The sequence below is a fragment of the Salvelinus fontinalis genome, chromosome 29, assembly GCF_029448725.1.
Source record: "Salvelinus fontinalis isolate EN_2023a chromosome 29, ASM2944872v1, whole genome shotgun sequence".
NCBI classification, from domain to species: Eukaryota; Metazoa; Chordata; class Actinopteri; order Salmoniformes; family Salmonidae; genus Salvelinus; species Salvelinus fontinalis.
In genome coordinates, this window is record NC_074693.1 from 19,050,665 (window position 1) to 19,071,194 (window position 20,530).

General features: G+C 44.4%; 1 protein-coding gene across 1 annotated transcript in view; it reads left to right on the forward strand.

Annotated features, from left to right (window-relative positions):
* The window catches only part of zdhhc2 (zinc finger DHHC-type palmitoyltransferase 2), a 76,337-nt gene that overhangs the window by 38,775 nt on the left and 17,032 nt on the right, over positions 1-20,530 (forward strand). Inside the window, exon 2 of the mRNA XM_055888501.1 lies at positions 20,099-20,125. Coding sequence (XP_055744476.1) covers positions 20,099-20,125 — 27 coding nt within the window. The remainder of the gene's footprint in view (positions 1-20,098; positions 20,126-20,530) is intronic.

Consider the following 20,530-nt stretch of genomic DNA (forward strand, 5'->3'; position numbering starts at 1 on the left):
ACACATAATACAAAATGCAGCCGTAGGCCTACACATAATACAAAATGCAGCCGTAGGCCTACACATAATACAAAATGCAGCCGTAGGTCTACACATAATACAAAATGCAGCCGTAGACCTACACATAATACAAAATGCAGCCGTAGCTGCCCTAGACCTACACATAATACAAAATGCAGCAGTAGGTCTACACATAATACAAAATGCAGCCGTAGCTGCCGTAGGCCTACACATAATACAAAACGCAGCCGTAGACCTACACATAATAAAAAATGCAGCCGTAGGTCTATACATAATACAAAATGCAGCCGTAGACCTACACATAATACAAAATGCAGCCGTAGGTCTACACATAATACAAAATGCAGCCGTAGGCCTACACATAATACAAAATGCAGCCGTAGGTCTACACATAATACAAAATGCAGCCGTAGGCCTACATATAATACAAAATGCAGCCGTAGGTCTACACATAATACAAAATGCAGCCGTAGCTCTACACATAATACAAAATGCAGCCGTAGGTCTACACATAATACAAAATGCAGCCGTAGGTCTACACATAATACAAAATGCAGCCGTAGGCCTACACATAATACAAAATGCAGCCGTAGCTGCCGTAGGCCTACACATAATACAAAATGCAGCCGTAGCTGCCGTAGGTCTACACATAATTCAAAATGCAGCCGTAGACCTACACATAATACAAAATGCAGTCGTAGGCCTACACATAATACAAAATGCAGTCGTAGGCCTACACATAATACAAAATGCAGCCGTAGGTCTACAAATAATACTAAATGCAGCCGTAGACCTACAGATAATACAAAATGCAGCCGTAGCTGCCGTAGGTCTACAAATAATACAAAATGCAGCCGTAGACCTACACATAATACACAATGCAGCCGTAGGTCTACAAATAATACAAAATGCAGCCGTAGACCTACACATAATACAAAATGCAGCCGTAGACCTACACATAATAAAAAATGCAGCCGTAGCTGCCGTAGGCCTACTCATAATACAAAATGCAGCCGTAGGTCTACCCATAATACAAAATGCAGCCGTAGGTCTACACATAATACAAAATGCAGCCGTAGGCCTACACATAATACAAAATGCAGCAGTAGGTCTATACATTATACAAAATGCAGCCGTAGGTCTACACATAATACAAAATGCAGCCGTAGGTCTACACATAATACAAAATGCAGCCGTAGGCCTACACATAATACAAAATGCAGCCGTAGGCCTACACATAATACAAAATGCAGCCGTAGACCTACACATAGTACAAAATGCAGCCGTAGACCTACACATAATACAAAATGCAGCCGTAGACCTACACATAATACAAAATGCAGCCGTAGACCTACACATAATACAAAATGCAGCCGTAGCTGCCGCAGGCCTACACATAATACAAAATGCAGCGGTAGGCCTACACTTAATACAAAATGCAGCCGTAGCAGCCGTAGACCTACACATAATACAAAATGCAGCCGTAGACCTACACATAATACAAAATGCAGCCGTAGGTCTACACATAATACAAAATGCAGCCGTAGCAGCCGTAGGCCTACACATAATACAAAATGCAGCCGTAGGCCTACACATAATTCAAAATGCAGCCGTAGGCCTACACATAATACAAAATGCTGCCGTAAGCCTACACATAATACAAAATGCAGCCGTAGGCCTACACATAATACAAAATGCAGCCGTAGCTGCCGTAGGCCTACACATAATACAAAATGCAGCCATAGGACTACAAATAATACAAAATGCAGCCGTAGGCCTACACATAATACAAAATGCAGCCGTACCTGCCGTAGGCCTACACATAATACAAAATGCAGCCGTAGGCCTACACATAATACAAAATGCAGCCGTAGACCTACACATAATACAAAATGCAGCCGTAGGCCTACACATAATACAAAATGCAGCCGTAGGTCTACACATAATACAAAATGCAGCCGTAGGCCTACAGATAATACAAAATGCAGCCGTAGACCTACACATAATACAAAATTCAGCCGTAGGCCTACACATAATACAAAATGCAGCTGTAGACCTACACATAATACAAAATGCAGCCGTAGCTGCCCTAGACCTACACATAATACAAAATGCAGCCGTAGGCCTACACATAATACAAAATGCAGCCGTAGGCCTACACATAATACAAAATGCAGCCGTAGGTCTACACATAATACAAAATGCAGCCGTAGACCTACACATAAACAAAATGCAGCCGTAGCTGCCCTAGACCTACACATAATACAAAATGCAGCAGTAGGTCTACACATAATACAAAATGCAGCCGTAGGCCTACACATAATACAAAATGCAGCCGTAGGTCTACACATAATACAAAATGCAGCCGTAGGCCTACATATAATACAAAATGCAGCCGTAGGTCTACACATAATACAAAATGCAGCCGTAGGTCTACACATAATACAAAATGCAGCCGTAGGTCTACACATAATACAAAATGCAGCCGTAGCTCTACACATAATACAAAATGCAGCCGTAGGTCTACACATAATACAAAATGCAGCCGTAGGTCTACACATAATACAAAATGCAGCCGTAGGCCTACACATAATACAAAATGCAGCCGTAGCTGCCGTAGGCCTACACATAATACAAAATGCAGCCGTAGCTGCCGTAGGTCTACAAATAATACAAAATGCAGCCGTAGGCCTACACATAATACACAATGCAGCCGTAGGTCTACAAATAATACAAAATGCAGCCGTAGACCTACACATAATACAAAATGCAGCCGTAGACCTACACATAATAAAAAATGCAGCCGTAGCTGCCGTAGGACTACCCATAATACAAAATGCAGCCGTAGGTCTACCCATAATACAAAATGCAGCCGTAGGTCTACACATAATACAAAATGCAGCCGTAGGCCTACACATAATACAAAATGCAGCAGTAGGTCTACACATTATACAAAATGCAGCCGTAGGTCTACACATAATACAAAATGCAGCCGTAGGTCTACACATAATACAAAATGCAGCCGTAGGCCTACACATAATACAAAATGCAGCCGTAGGCCTACACATAGTACAAAATGCAGCCGTAGACCTACACATAATACAAAATGCAGCCGTAGACCTACACATAATACAAAATGCAGCCGTAGACCTACACATAATACAAAATGCAGCCGTAGCTGCCGCAGGCCTACACATAATACAAAATGCAGCCGTAGGCCTACACTTAATACAAAATGCAGCCGTAGCAGCCGTAGACCTACACATAATACAAAATGCAGCCGTAGACCTACACATAATACAAAATGCAGCCGTAGGTCTACACATAATACAAAATGCAGCCGTAGCAGCCGTAGGCCTACACATAATACAAAATGCAGCCGTAGGCCTACACATAATTCAAAATGCAGCCGTAGGCCTACACATAATACAAAATGCTGCCGTAAGCCTACACATAATACAAAATGCAGCCGTAGGTCCTACACATAATACAAAATGCAGCCGTAGCTGCCGTAGGCCTACACATAATACAAAATGCAGCCATAGGACTACAAATAATACAAAATGCAGCCGTAGGCCTACACATAATACAAAATGCAGCCGTAGCTGCCGTAGGCCTACACATAATACAAAATGCAGCCGTAGGCCTACACATAATACAAAATGCAGCCGTAGACCTACACATAATACAAAATGCAGCCGTAGGCCTACACATAATACAAAATGCAGCCGTAGGTCTACACATAATACAAAATGCAGCCGTAGGCCTACAGATAATACAAAATGCAGCCGTAGACCTACACATAATACAAAATGCAGCCGTAGGCCTACACATAATACAAAATGCAGCCGTAGACCTACACATAATACAAAATGCAGCCGTAGCTGCCCTAGACCTACACATAATACAAAATGCAGCCGTAGGCCTACACATAATACAAAATGCAGCCGTAGGCCTACACATAATACAAAATGCAGCCGTAGGTCTACACATAATACAAAATGCAGCCGTAGACCTACACATAATACAAAATGCAGCCGTAGCTGCCCTAGACCTACACATAATACAAAATGCAGCAGTAGGTCTACACATAATACAAAATGCAGCCGTAGCTGCCGTAGGCCTACACATAATACAAAACGCAGCCGTAGACCTACACATAATAAAAAATGCAGCCGTAGGTCTATACATAATACAAAATGCAGCCGTAGACCTACACATAATACAAAATGCAGCCGTAGGTCTACACATAATACAAAATGCAGCCGTAGGCCTACACATAATACAAAATGCAGCCGTAGGTCTACACATAATACAAAATGCAGCCGTAGGCCTACATATAATACAAAATGCAGCCGTAGGTCTACACATAATACAAAATGCAGCCGTAGGTCTACACATAATACAAAATGCAGCCGTAGGCCTACACATAATACAAAATGCAGCCGTAGGCCTACACATAATACAAAATGCAGCCGTAGGTCTACACATAATACAAAATGCAGCCGTAGACCTACACATAAACAAAATGCAGCCGTAGCTGCCCTAGACCTACACATAATACAAAATGCAGCAGTAGGTCTACACATAATACAAAATGCAGCCGTAGCTGCCGTAGGCCTACACATAATACAAAACGCAGCCGTAGACCTACACATAATAAAAAATGCAGCCGTAGGTCTATACATAATACAAAATGCAGCCGTAGACCTACACATAATGCAAAATGCAGCAGTAGGTCTACACATAATACAAAATGCAGCCGTAGGCCTACACATAATACAAAATGCAGCCGTAGGTCTACACATAATACAAAATGCAGCCGTAGGCCTACATATAATACAAAATGCAGCCGTAGGTCTACACATAATACAAAATGCAGCCGTAGGTCTACACATAATACAAAATGCAGCCGTAGGTCTACACATAATACAAAATGCAGCCGTAGCTCCACACATAATACAAAATGCAGCCGTAGGTCTACACATAATACAAAATGCAGCCGTAGGTCTACACATAATACAAAATGCAGCCGTAGGCCTACACATAATACAAAATGCAGCCGTAGCTGCCGTAGGCCTACACATAATACAAAATGCAGCCGTAGCTGCCGTAGGTCTACACATAATTCAAAATGCAGCCGTAGACCTACACATAATACAAAATGCAGTCGTAGGCCTACACATAATACAAAATGCAGCCGTAGGTCTACAAATAATACTAAATGCAGCCGTAGACCTACAGATAATACAAAATGCAGCCGTAGCTGCCGTAGGTCTACAAATAATACAAAATGCAGCCGTAGGCCTACACATAATACACAATGCAGCCGTAGGTCTACAAATAATACAAAATGCAGCCGTAGACCTACACATAATACAAAATGCAGCCGTAGGCCTACACATAATACAAAATGCAGCAGTAGGTCTACACATTATACAAAATGCAGCCGTAGGTCTACACATAATACAAAATGCAGCCGTAGGTCTACACATAATACAAAATGCAGCCGTAGGCCTACACATAATACAAAATGCAGCCGTAGGCCTACACATAGTACAAAATGCAGCCGTAGACCTACACATAATACAAAATGCAGCCGTAGACCTACACATAATACAAAATGCAGCCGTAGACCTACACATAATACAAAATGCAGCCGTAGCTGCCGCAGGCCTACACATAATACAAAATGCAGCCGTAGGCCTACACTTAATACAAAATGCAGCCGTAGCAGCCGTAGACCTACACATAATACAAAATGCAGCCGTAGACCTACACATAATACAAAATGCAGCCGTAGGTCTACACATAATACAAAATGCAGCCGTAGCAGCCGTAGGCCTACACATAATACAAAATGCAGCCGTAGGCCTACACATAATTCAAAATGCAGCCGTAGGCCTACACATAATACAAAATGCTGCCGTAAGCCTACACATAATACAAAATGCAGCCGTAGGCCTACACATAATACAAAATGCAGCCGTAGCTGCCGTAGGCCTACACATAATACAAAATGCAGCCATAGGACTACAAATAATACAAAATGCAGCCGTAGGCCTACACATAATACAAAATGCAGCCGTAGCTGCCGTAGGCCTACACATAATACAAAATGCAGCCGTAGGCCTACACATAATACAAAATGCAGCCGTAGACCTACACATAATACAAAATGCAGCCGTAGGCCTACACATAATACAAAATGCAGCCGTAGGTCTACACATAATACAAAATGCAGCCGTAGGCCTACAGATAATACAAAATGCAGCCGTAGACCTACACATAATACAAAATTCAGCCGTAGGCCTACACATAATACAAAATGCAGCTGTAGACCTACACATAATACAAAATGCAGCCGTAGCTGCCCTAGACCTACACATAATACAAAATGCAGCCGTAGGCCTACACATAATACAAAATGCAGCCGTAGGCCTACACATAATACAAAATGCAGCCGTAGGTCTACACATAATACAAAATGCAGCCGTAGACCTACACATAATACAAAATGCAGCCGTAGCTGCCCTAGACCTACACATAATACAAAATGCAGCAGTAGGTCTACACATAATACAAAATGCAGCCGTAGCTGCCGTAGGCCTACACATAATACAAAACGCAGCCGTAGACCTACACATAATAAAAAATGCAGCCGTAGGTCTATACATAATACAAAATGCAGCCGTAGACCTACACATAATACAAAATGCAGCCGTAGGTCTACACATAATACAAAATGCAGCCGTAGGCCTACACATAATACAAAATGCAGCCGTAGGTCTACACATAATACAAAATGCAGCCGTAGGCCTACATATAATACAAAATGCAGCCGTAGGTCTACACATAATACAAAATGCAGCCGTAGGTCTACACATAATACAAAATGCAGCCGTAGGTCTACACATAATACAAAATGCAGCCGTAGCTCTACACATAATACAAAATGCAGCCGTAGGTCTACACATAATACAAAATGCAGCCGTAGGTCTACACATAATACAAAATGCAGCCGTAGGCCTACACATAATACAAAATGCAGCCGTAGCTGCCGTAGGCCTACACATAATACAAAATGCAGCCGTAGCTGCCGTAGGTCTACACATAATTCAAAATGCAGCCGTAGACCTACACATAATACAAAATGCAGTCGTAGGCCTACACATAATACAAAATGCAGCCGTAGATCTACAAATAATACTAAATGCAGCCGTAGACCTACAGATAATACAAAATGCAGCCGTAGCTGCCGTAGGTCTACAAATAATACAAAATGCAGCCGTAGACCTACACATAATACACAATGCAGCCGTAGGTCTACAAATAATACAAAATGCAGCCGTAGACCTACACATAATACAAAATGCAGCCGTAGACCTACACATAATAAAAAATGCAGCCGTAGCTGCCGTAGGCCTACCCATAATACAAAATGCAGCCGTAGGTCTACCCATAATACAAAATGCAGCCGTAGGTCTACACATAATACAAAATGCAGCCGTAGGCCTACACATAATACAAAATGCAGCAGTAGGTCTACACATTATACAAAATGCAGCCGTAGGTCTACACATAATACAAAATGCAGCCGTAGGTCTACACATAATACAAAATGCAGCCGTAGGCCTACACATAATACAAAATGCAGCCGTAGACCTACACATAGTACAAAATGCAGCCGTAGGCCTACACATAATACAAAATGCAGCCGTAGACCTACACATAATACAAAATGCAGCCGTAGACCTACACATAATACAAAATGCAGCCGTAGGCCTACACATAATACAAAATGCAGCCGTAGGCCTACACATAATACAAAATGCAGCCGTAGACCTACACATAATACAAAATGCAGCCGTAGACCTACACATAATACAAAATGCAGCCGTAGGCCTACACATAATACAAAATGCAGCCGTAGACCTACACATAATACAAAATGCAGCCGTAGCTGCCGCAGGCCTACACATAATACAAAATGCAGCCGTAGGCCTACACTTAATACAAAATGCAGCCGTAGCAGCCGTAGACCTACACATAATACAAAATGCAGCCGTAGACCTACACATAATACAAAATGCAGCCGTAGGTCTACACATAATACAAAATGCAGCCGTAGCAGCCGTAGGCCTACACATAATACAAAATGCAGCCGTAGGCCTACACATAATACAAAATGCAGCCGTAGGCCTACACATAATACAAAATGCTGCCGTAAGCCTACACATAAAACAAAATGCAGCCGTAGGCCTACACATAATACAAAATGCAGCCGTAGCTGCCGTAGGGCTACACATAATACAAAATGCAGCCATAGGACTACAAATAATACAAAATGCAGCCGTAGGTCCTACACATAATACAAAATGCAGCCGTAGCTGCCGTAGGCCTACACATAATACAAAATGCAGCCGTAGGCCTACACATAATACAAAATGCAGCCGTAGACCTACACATAATACAAAATGCAGCCGTAGACCTACACATAATACAAAATGCAGCCGTAGACCTACAGATAATACAAAATGCAGCCGTAGCTGCCGTAGGTCTACAAATAATACAAAATGCAGCCGTAGACCTACACATAATACACAATGCAGCCGTAGGTCTACAAATAATACAAAATGCAGCCGTAGACCTACACATAATACAAAATGCAGCCGTAGACCTACACATAATAAAAAATGCAGCCGTAGCTGCCGTAGGCCTACCCATAATACAAAATGCAGCCGTAGGTCTACCCATAATACAAAATGCAGCCGTAGGTCTACACATAATACAAAATGCAGCCGTAGGCCTACACATAATACAAAATGCAGCAGTAGGTCTACACATTATACAAAATGCAGCCGTAGGTCTACACATAATACAAAATGCAGCCGTAGGTCTACACATAATACAAAATGCAGCCGTAGGCCTACACATAATACAAAATGCAGCCGTAGGCCTACACATAATACAAAATGCAGCCGTAGACCTACACATAATACAAAATGCAGCCGTAGACCTACACATAATACAAAATGCAGCCGTAGACCTACACATAATACAAAATGCAGCCGTAGACCTACACATAATACAAAATGCAGCCGTAGGCCTACACATAATACAAAATGCAGCCGTAGACCTACACATAATACAAAATGCAGCCGTAGACCTACACATAATACAAAATGCAGCCGTAGGCCTACACATAATACAAAATGCAGCCGTAGACCTACACATAATACAAAATGCAGCCGTAGCTGCCGCAGGCCTACACATAATACAAAATGCAGCCGTAGGCCTACACTTAATACAAAATGCAGCCGTAGCAGCCGTAGACCTACACATAATACAAAATGCAGCCGTAGACCTACACATAATACAAAATGCAGCCGTAGGTCTACACATAATACAAAATGCAGCCGTAGCAGCCGTAGGCCTACACATAATACAAAATGCAGCCGTAGGCCTACACATAATTCAAAATGCAGCCGTAGGCCTACACATAATACAAAATGCTGCCGTAAGCCTACACATAATACAAAATGCAGCCGTAGGCCTACACATAATACAAAATGCAGCCGTAGCTGCCGTAGGCCTACACATAATACAAAATGCAGCCATAGGACTACAAATAATACAAAATGCAGCCGTAGGCCTACACATAATACAAAATGCAGCCGTAGCTGCCGTAGGCCTACACATAATACAAAATGCAGCCGTAGGCATACACATAATACAAAATGCAGCCGTAGACCTACACATAATACAAAATGCAGCCGTAGGCCTACACATAATACAAAATGCAGCCGTAGATCTACACATAATACAAAATGCAGCCGTAGGCCTACAGATAATACAAAATGCAGCCGTAGACCTACACATAATACAAAATGCAGCCGTAGGCCTACACATAACACAAAATGCAGCCGTAGGTCTACACATAATACAAAATGCAGCCGTAGGCCTACACATAATACATAATGCAGCAGTAGGTCTACACATTATACAAAATGCAGCCGTAGGTCTACACATAATACAAAATGCAGCCGTAGGTCTACACATAATACAAAATGCAGCCGTAGGCCTACACATAATACAAAATGCAGCCGTAGGCCTACACATAATACAAAATGCAGCCGTAGACCTACACATAATACAAAATGCAGCCGTAGACCTACACATAATACAAAATGCAGCCGTAGACCTACACATAATACAAAATGCAGCCGTAGACCTACACATAATACAAAATGCAGCCGTAGGCCTACACATAATACAAAATGCAGCCGTAGACCTACACATAATACAAAATGCAGCCGTAGCTGCCGCAGGCCTACACATAATACAAAATGCAGCCGTAGGCCTACACTTAATACAAAATGCAGCCGTAGCAGCCGTAGACCTACACATAATACAAAATGCAGCCGTAGACCTACACATAATACAAAATGCAGCCGTAGGTCTACACATAATACAAAATGCAGCCGTAGCAGCCGTAGGCCTACACATAATACAAAATGCAGCCGTAGGCCTACACATAATTCAAAATGCAGCCGTAGGCCTACACATAATACAAAATGCTGCCGTAAGCCTACACATAATACAAAATGCAGCCGTAGGCCTACACATAATACAAAATGCAGCCGTAGCTGCCGTAGGCCTACACATAATACAAAATGCAGCCATAGGACTACAAATAATACAAAATGCAGCCGTAGGCCTACACATAATACAAAATGCAGCCGTAGCTGCCGTAGGCCTACACATAATACAAAATGCAGCCGTAGGCCTACACATAATACAAAATGCAGCCGTAGACCTACACATAATACAAAATGCAGCTGTAGACCTACACATAATACAAAATGCAGCCGTAGCTGCCCTAGACCTACACATAATACAAAATGCAGCAGTAGGTCTACACATAATACAAAATGCAGCCGTAGCTGCCGTAGGCCTACACATAATACAAAACGCAGCCGTAGACCTACACATAATAAAAAATGCAGCCGTAGGTCTATACATAATACAAAATGCAGCCGTAGACCTACACATAATACAAAATGCAGCCGTAGGTCTACACATAATACAAAATGCAGCCGTAGGCCTACACATAATACAAAATGCAGCCGTAGGTCTACACATAATACAAAATGCAGCCGTAGGCCTACACATAATACAAAATGCAGCCGTAGCTGCCGTAGGCCTACACATAATACAAAATGCAGCCGTAGCTGCCGTAGGTCTACACATAATTCAAAATGCAGCCGTAGACCTACACATAATACAAAATGCAGCCGTAGGCCTACACATAATACAAAATGCAGCCGTAGGCCTACACATAATACAAAATGCAGCCGTAGGCCTACACATAATACAAAATGCAGCCGTAGACCTACACATAATACAAAATGCAGCCGTAGCTGCCGTAGGCCTACACATAATACAAAATGCAGCCGTAGGCCTACACATAATACAAAATGCAGCCGTAGCAGCCGTAGACCTACACATAATACAAAATGCAGCCGTAGACCTACACATAATACAAAATGCAGCCGTAGGCCTACACATAATACAAAATGTAGCCGTAGCTGCCGTAGGTCTACACATAATACAAAATGCAGCCGTAGACCTACAGATAATACAAAATGCAGCCGTAGCTGCCGTAGGTCTACAAATAATACAAAATGCAGCCGTAGACCTACACATAATACACAATGCAGCCGTAGGTCTACAAATAATACAAAATGCAGCCGTAGACCTACACATAATACAAAATGCAGCCGTAGACCTACACATAATAAAAAATGCAGCCGTAGCTGCCGTAGGCCTACCCATAATACAAAATGCAGCCGTAGGTCTTCCCACAATACAAAATGCAGCCGTAGGTCTACACATAATACAAAATGCAGCCGTAGGCCTACACATAATACAAAATGCAGCCGTAGGCCTACACATAATACAAAATGCAGCCGTAGACCTACACATAATACAAAATTCAGCCGTAGACCTACACATAATACAAAATGCAGCCGTAGACCTACACATAATACAAAATGCAGCCGTAGACCTACACATAATACAAAATGCAGCCGTAGACCTACACATAATACAAAATGCAGCCGTAGGCCTACACATAATACAAAATGCAGCCGTAGGCCTACACATAATACAAAATGCAGCCGTAGGCCTACACATAATACAAAATGCAGCCGTAGACCTACACATAATACAAAATGCAGCCGTAGCTGCCGTAGGCCTACACATAATACAAAATGCAGCCGTAGGCCTACACATAATACAAAATGCAGCCGTAGCAGCCGTAGACCTACACATAATACAAAATGCAGCCGTAGACCTACACATAATACAAAATGCAGCCGTAGGTCTACACATAATACAAAATGCAGCCGTAGCAGCCGTAGGCCTACACATAATACAAAATGCAGCCGTAGGCCTACACATAATTCAAAATGCAGCCGTAGGCCTACACATAATACAAAATGCTGCCGTAAGCCTACACATAATACAAAATGCAGCCGTAGGCCTACACATAATACAAAATGCAGCCGTAGCTGCCGTAGGCCTACACATAATACAAAATGCAGCCGTAGGACTACACATAATACAAAATGCAGCCGTAGGCCTACACATAATACAAAATGCAGCCGTAGCTGCCGTAGGCCTACACATAATACAAAATGCAGCCGTAGGCCTACACATAATACAAAATGCAGCCGTAGACCTACACATAATACAAAATGCAGCCGTAGGACTACACATAATACAAAATGCAGCCGTAGACCTACACATAATACAAAATGCAGCAGTAGGTCTTCACATAATACAAAATGCAGCCGTAGCTGCCGTAGGCCTACACATAATACAAAATGCAGCCGTAGACCTACACATAATACAAAATGCAGCCGTAGCGGCCGTAGGCCTACACATAATACAAAATGCAGCCGTAGACCTACACATAATACAAAATGCAGCCGTAGCTGCCGTAGGCCTACACATAATACAAAATGCAGCCGTAGGTCTACACATAATACAAAATGCAGCCGTAGCTGCCGTAGACCTACACATAATACAAAATGCAGCCGTAGCTGCCGTAGACCTACACATAATACAAATTGCAGCCGTTGCTGCCGTAGGTCTATTCATACAGCCGTATCTGCCGTAGGCCTACACATAATTTGCGCCTACCAACAGGATGAGCACTGCTAGCGTATCAAAGATTCTTACAGGGTTCATAGCTTAAACTTTTCTGTTGAATTTGTGAGTCTACGCGATGAGCGTAACCTACAGTAAGCCAACCTGCCACTTCTCCAGGTGCACAATATTTTCTGTGGGAGAGTTTCAGAAAATAGGGCTGTGAGACACGGGCTTAATCCTAGACACATGCAATGTAGGGTGAATACGGAGAGTACAGGGTAACAAAAGACGAACAGCAGTGGAACTAAGGACTCTAGAGATGGGGAAAGGGCCAATGAAACGGGGAGAAAGTTTGCGGGACTTCACCCGAAGGGCCAGGTCCCGTGTGGATAGCCGTACCCTCTGCCCAATGCGATAGCGAGGAGCTGGAGTCCGGCGGCAATCCGCTTGTCGACTATACCTGGAGTTGGTCTTGAGATGCGCCGCCCGGGCTCTTTTCCAGGTACGCCGACAGTGACTGACGAACATCTGGGCCGAGGGTATGTTGACTTCCTGCTCATGTTCTGGGAAGAGAGGAGGTTGATATCCCATGGAGCACTCGAAAGGGGAGAGTCCCGTGGCCAAACAGGGAAGAGTGTTCCCGGGCATACTCCACCCAAACCAGTTTTCAGCTCCAGGTAGTGGGGTTGGTTGAGACTAGGCATCTTAGGGTGGTTTCCAGGTCTTGGTTTGCTCGCTCCGACTGGCCGTTGGATTGGGGATGGAATCCGGAGGACAGGCTGGCCGACGACCCAATAAGGGTGCAGAACGCCTTCCAGAACTGAGACGAGAACTGAGGACCCCGGTCGGAGACCATGTCCACCGGGAGTCCGTGGATCCTGAAGACGTGCTGCACCATGAGCTGGGCCGTCTCTTTGGCAGAGGGTAGTTTGTGGAGAGGGATGAAATGGGCGGCCTTGGAAAACCGATCCACTACCGTCAGAATGACGGTGTTGCCATCAGACGGAGGGAGCCCAGTGACAAAGTCCAGGGAGATATGGGACCAGGGACGATGAGGGACAGGTAGTGGCTGAAGGAAGCCGGAAGGGGCTTGCCGTGGAGTCTTATTCTGAGCACAAACGGTGCATGAGGCAACGAAGGCAGATGCGTCAAGAACCATTGTGGGCCACCAGAAACGTTGTCGGAGGAAGGCCAGGGTCATCCGGAACTCGCCAGGAGGAATGAGCCCATTTCAGGACCCGGGACCGGACTGAATTAGGGACGAACAACCGGTTAGCCGGGCCACCTCCAGGGGCATACTGGGAACGTTGTGCCTTGCAGACCAGGGTCTCAATACCCCAGCCCACAGCAGTCGCAAGGCATGAGGTAGGGAGGATGGTCTCTGAGTCAGAGGATGTGGCAGCGGGACTGTACAGGCGAGAGAAGGCATCAGGTTTAACATTCTTGGACCCTGGGCGATAGGAAATGGTGAAGTTCAACCTGGTGAATAACAGAGCCCACTGGGCCTGCCTGGAGTTAAGGCGCTTGGTTGTGCGGAGAAATTCCAAACTGATGTTCTGTTCCCTTCAGCCAGTCTCCACTCCTCCAGTGCCATCTTGACCGCCAGGAGTTCTCGGTTACCCACTTCGTAGTTTCTTTCTGCAGAGTTGAGACGATGGGACAGGAAGGAACAGGAATGGAGCTTTTGGTCCTGGACAGATCACTGGGACAGGATAGCCCCCACTCCAAATTCAGAAGCATCGACCTCAACCACAAAATGACGGTTTGGGTCCGGATGGACGAGGATGGGGGCTGTAGTGAACCGACACTTCAGGTCCACAAAGGCTCTGTCAACCGCTGGGGACCATGTGAACGGTACCTTGGGAGAGGTGAGTGCCGAGAGGGGGGCCGCCAGGGTGCTGTACCCTCGAATAAAACACCGATAGAAATTGGAAAACCCCAGGAAATGTTGTAGCTGCACCCTGGACGTAGGTTGGGACCAATCCACTACTGCTTTCACCTTTTCCGGGTCCATCTGGACATTTCCTTTAGCGATGACATATCCCAGAAAGGAGAGCGTAGAACGGTGGAACTCGCATTTCTCCGCTTTCACAAATAACTAATTCTCCAGGAGACGCTGAAGGACTTGTCTAACATGGAGGACGTGTACTTGGGCAGAAGGGAAAAAACTGGATGATGTCGAGGTAGACGGACACGACACGGTTTAACATGTCCCGAAGCACATCGTTTACCAGGGTCTGGAAGTGTTGAAGGCTGTCTTCCACTCATCCCCTTCGCGTATCCGAACCAGGTGGTAGGCATTCCAAAGGTCCAGTTTGGAAAAGATGGTAGCCCCCTGGTGAGGTTCGGAAGCCAAGGAGAGGAGTGGTAGGGGGTAACAATTCTTGATCGTTATGTCAATGCACGGACGCAGGGTCTTGTCCTTCTTTTCCACAAAGAAAAACCCTGCGCCGGCAGGGGGCCAGTTCGTACTATAAGGGCACAAGGCGAGACCCAGATGCAGATGGTTTGAGTCTTTGATATTTATTAATAATCCAAAAGGGGTAGGCAAGAGAATGGTCGTGGACAGGCAAAAGGTCAAAACCAGTTCAGAGTCCAGGAGGTACAGAGTAGCAGGCAGGCTCGAGGTCAGGGCAGGCAGAATGGTCAGGCTGGTGGGTACAGAGACCAGAAAACAGGCAAGGGTCAAAACCGGGAGGACTAGCAAAAGAGAATAGAAAAGGCAGGAGCACGGGGAAAAACACGCTGTTTGACTTGGAACATACAAGATGAACTGGCACAGACAGACAGAAAACACAGGTTTAAATACCCAGGGGATAATGGGGAAGATGGGCAACACCTGGAGGGGGTGGAGACAAGCACAAGGACAGGTGAAACAGATCAAGGTGTGACAGAAAAGCAAACGAAATCAAACTAAGTGTATATTCTGTATTAATAGCTGATGTTACATTTCCTGCATGGTAGTAGCCAATTTTAATAAGATAATAGTAAATGCAAATTCAGAGAGCACACACACACACACTATAGCAAGAGAGCAGGGAGAGGCAAAAAAGTAGGCTATGTGTCATTTTCATAGTATTGACATAATTTTTAAAGTAGCCTATCACACAATGACTGTGTAATGCAAATGAATGATAACATAGTGAACGTTTACTTACTTCTTTTAGCAGGCTACACTGTGTATTGGTCCTATACTACTCTGACATACAACATGTACTAAAATGTAGGCCTGAACTGCAGCCACATACACAACAACTGTTATTTTGTACACAAGAAAGCATGCCATGCCACAAGAAAGCATGCCCAAGATGTGTTCATTAAAACATCACACACCGTAACCATCGATTCAGGACCATGGACTGAAGGCTACCGCCATTATGCTCCATGAAGGAATAGGCTGCCAATTTCAGCACCACCAAAGTGGATAGCCAATGGACCACTTTGGTCATAAAATAACACAAAAGCTGTATTTCTATTAATAGCAATGTCTTGACCTTGTTCACATCCCAAAGGTTTGGGCTCTCTGCATCCATGCATCCACAGAGCTTCCACTAGTTAACTACTAATCGTGATGACATTTCCCCCAGCACGGCATAGAAAGTGCTGAAAAACAGTAATCTCTTCTCCATCATCATGCTGACCCACTGTGCTTTCAACTACATACTCTTGCAGAGTTAAACTCATCCGTCTCCGTTGTTTGCTTGGAGCTGGTGTGCCCGTACCTTCTTGGCATGCCTCCCAAAGCTTTTTGAATTCAGCATCACATCACCGTTTTTCAACGCACCCATAAGAGCTGCAGACAAGTTTGACACCAGTGTGCAGATCAGTAGCTTCTGACTGCAGTAACTCATTAAGAGGGTCGAAGAGCCCCAGAATTGTGTGAGTCATGTTCACAATAAACTTAAAGCTTGGCTCTGTCACTGCTTTCAATAAGCCTCAATGGCCTCAAGTCTCACATCTGTGCCATATGCGCGAGTAAATTCGATTTCACAGAGCTTCTCTGTGATGTTGTCACTTGTTTTCAAAATGACTGACACAGTGGCGAGGTCTCCAGTCCATCTCTGATCAAGAACTCTTTTCAGTTTTTCTCCAGTGTACTGTGCAGCCACCGTGGGTTTCCTAAAGAAGTTGTACAGAGAGCTAGACACATTGAACAATTCGTCTATTGCATCATCAGACGACATAGCATGCACCACAACCAAATGCAGACCTTGAACCAGGCTCTACAAAAGGTTTGCTTTCTCCCACTGAAAATGTGGCTTTGGTAAGTGTCAAGATAAACCTGCGCTGGCTCCTCATCCCTGAGATCGTCAGGTGACTGGGGTATCGCTGGCTCCTCATCACTGAGATCGTCAGGTGGCAGGGGTAAGGCTGGCTCCTCATCACTGAGATCGTCAGGTGGCAGGGGTAAGGCTGGCTCCTCATCACTGAGATCGTCAGGTGGCTGGGGTAAGGCTGGCTCCTCATCACTGAGATCGTCAGGTGGCAGGGGTAAGGCTGGCTCCTCATCACTGAGATCGTCAGGTGGCAGGGGTATCGCTGGCTCCTCATCACTGAGATCGTCAGGTGGCTGGGGTATCGCTGGCTCCTCATCACTGAGATCGTCAGGTGGCAGGGGTATCGCTGGCTCCTCATCACTGAGATCGTCAGGTGGCAGGGGTATCGCTGGCTCCTCATCACTGAGATCGTCAGGTGGCAGAGGTATCGCTGGCTCCTCATCACTGAGATCGTCAGGTGGCTGGGGTAAGGCTGGCTCCTCATCACTGAGATCGTCAGGTGGCAGGGGTATCGCTGGCTCCTCATCACTGAAATCGTCAGGTGGCTGGGGTATCGCTGGCTCCTCATCACTGAGATCGTCAGGTGGCTGGGGTAAGGCTGGCTCCTCATCACTGAGGTCGTCAGGTGACTGGGGTAAGGCTGGCTCCTCATCACTGAGATCGTCAGGTGGCAGGGGTATCGCTGGCTCCTCATCACTGAGATCGTCAGGTGGCTGGGGTAACGCTGGCTCCTCATCACCGAGGTCGTCAGGTGGCTGGGGTAACGCTGGCTCCTCATCACCAAGGTCATCAGGTGCTAGTGGCTGGGGTAATGGAGGTGCAGGTGCTTGTTGGGATGTTACCCTAGTGCTGGGCTATGGCTCTTCTCCATCTTGTTGGGCAGCAGGCGGCGTGAGGGCATTTGCTGCTAGGTTCCTCAACCTCAGTAGTTGGGCTAACAGGCTGCTTGGTGAGCTCAGCATCGGTTTTGACATGGTGGTCCTCAATTCTTTGCTTTTGGCAGTGCTCAGCCATTTTCGGATATCCATGTTGATAAAAGCGTAGCCAACTAGCTATAACTATTCAGTGTGCCACTAACAAAACTTAACAAAGCTAGCTGCAAAAGTGAACAACCTTTTCCCTATCTGTGAGAAAATAAACTGTAAATTTGACCCAATCAGAATGCATTTCTGGACTTAAATTATTTGGATTTACATGATTATAACCTCACCCCCCCATCCCCGTCCCTGTCCCCACCCCATCCCGGTCTGCTGGCAGGCCCAGTGGCGCTAAATTGGCAAAATCGCGCATGGTAATTCATATACCATCTGTTATGTTTATGGGGAAACAAAACTGTTTGGAGGCTTGGCTTGAAGTGCTGGGCATCTTGTGATGACATGCATTATCTGAATTAGGCCTACAGAATTATACCTACGGAGGAGCAGCTTCTATGGAGGAACTTTGAATGTCTTTGAACTTCAGAGTTGACTTAACGTTGGACCAGAGAAGCTAGCTAGCTAACAAGCTTGCGTGTGCAGTGGCACCAGAATTAAAACAACATCTTACCTCTTTGTAATTAATAAATCCAATGTGAAATGTGATAACGATAGTATCCCTAACTAGCATTGAAAAAGTTAATCGATTCTTCTCTAATTAAAAATCTCACTCCCTAATTTCTGAATCCAGTTTGTAAGGTCATTAGGCTACTAGACTATGCTTCGGAGGGGGAGGGGCAGGTTGCCTAAACATGCACACACACTGACAAAGATTTTCATCTTGCAGGCAGACACTGGAATAAGTTTCTGATTGACAGAGGGAGAGCTTGCATAGGTGTTTATTTTTAAAAATATTGGGGAAGGGACTGGAAAAAATTGCCTGGGAACGTAAAATAACGTTAATAACCGGTTCCCATGCTTTTAAAATAAAGGTTCTGTTCCGGAACAGTATAGATCACTTTCGTTCCCAGTTCTAATTCTATTCCTTGGAATATTTATTTATTTTCCGGTTTTCGGTTCTGTTCCCTGAACCGGTTCCAACCCCTGGTATTAGTTGTGTCTTGGTGCTTTTCATGTGTATAGGTGTATTAGTAGGTGTGTGTAGTAGGGTGCTACTCATGTATATTAGCTGAGCTGAATCAGTGTGCTGAGGACTGGGGTGCTGATCCTGTCATGTGGTCAGCAGCTTTGTCTCAGGCCTGCCCTGCCGCAGGTGGAGCAGCTGCCAGTCAGCATTCACGCCAGACTGCACCAGGCACGATGCTACTGTTGTTGCCACTGCTTTTGTGTTAATGCACAGCAATGCTTTACTATATCAAAAGGTTAAAGAAGGAGAGTAATTTATGATTGGATCAGGTCGTGATTATGTTTCTGTAAGTTGTGGGAGTTTGATGTGTCAGATGGCACTTATAGGGATTCAGCACACTTGCTGGATGTCTGCATCATCCTCAGTTTATTTATCGTTATTAAACGGTAATTTGTGTGCCAAGGATATTGATGCCAAGTACACCAAGGAGAAAATAATCCTTTGTTTTCAGCACAATCTACACATTATACTGAAGAGTTATTCTGCTGAAAATGGTCAAAGCATTTCCATTTCTTTATTTGTCCATAATACAGCAAACAACACAGAGACATGACTGCACATTTCTCATCTTCTCTTTTCAGAATCGATCGACAACATTGGACAGAAGAGTAAGTCCCTGACCCATATATATTCTTCTACAGTATAATGAACATTAATACCTGCAAGTAGCAGTATGATAGGGGAGAGTGGGGCAAGTTGAGACAAAGGGGTGAGTTGAGCCACCCTTATTTCTAGGAAACCATACACAAAATTAATAATTTGACCAAATATTTAAGAAGAGGTCCTCATTTCATGCCGTCTGTGAAAGAAGAAACCACATGGAAAAAGTAGTAAGCAAGTTAGGTCCAAAAAACAGATTTTCACCACGTCAAATGAATTTATTGGGTTAGAAGTTTCATGATGCTTGTATCTAAACCAATATAGATAATTTAAAGATTGTTCTTTACATCAGTTGGGGTCTCTATAAGCTTCAATATGAGGTCATAAACCTAGTATGAAAGTGCATCCCTATA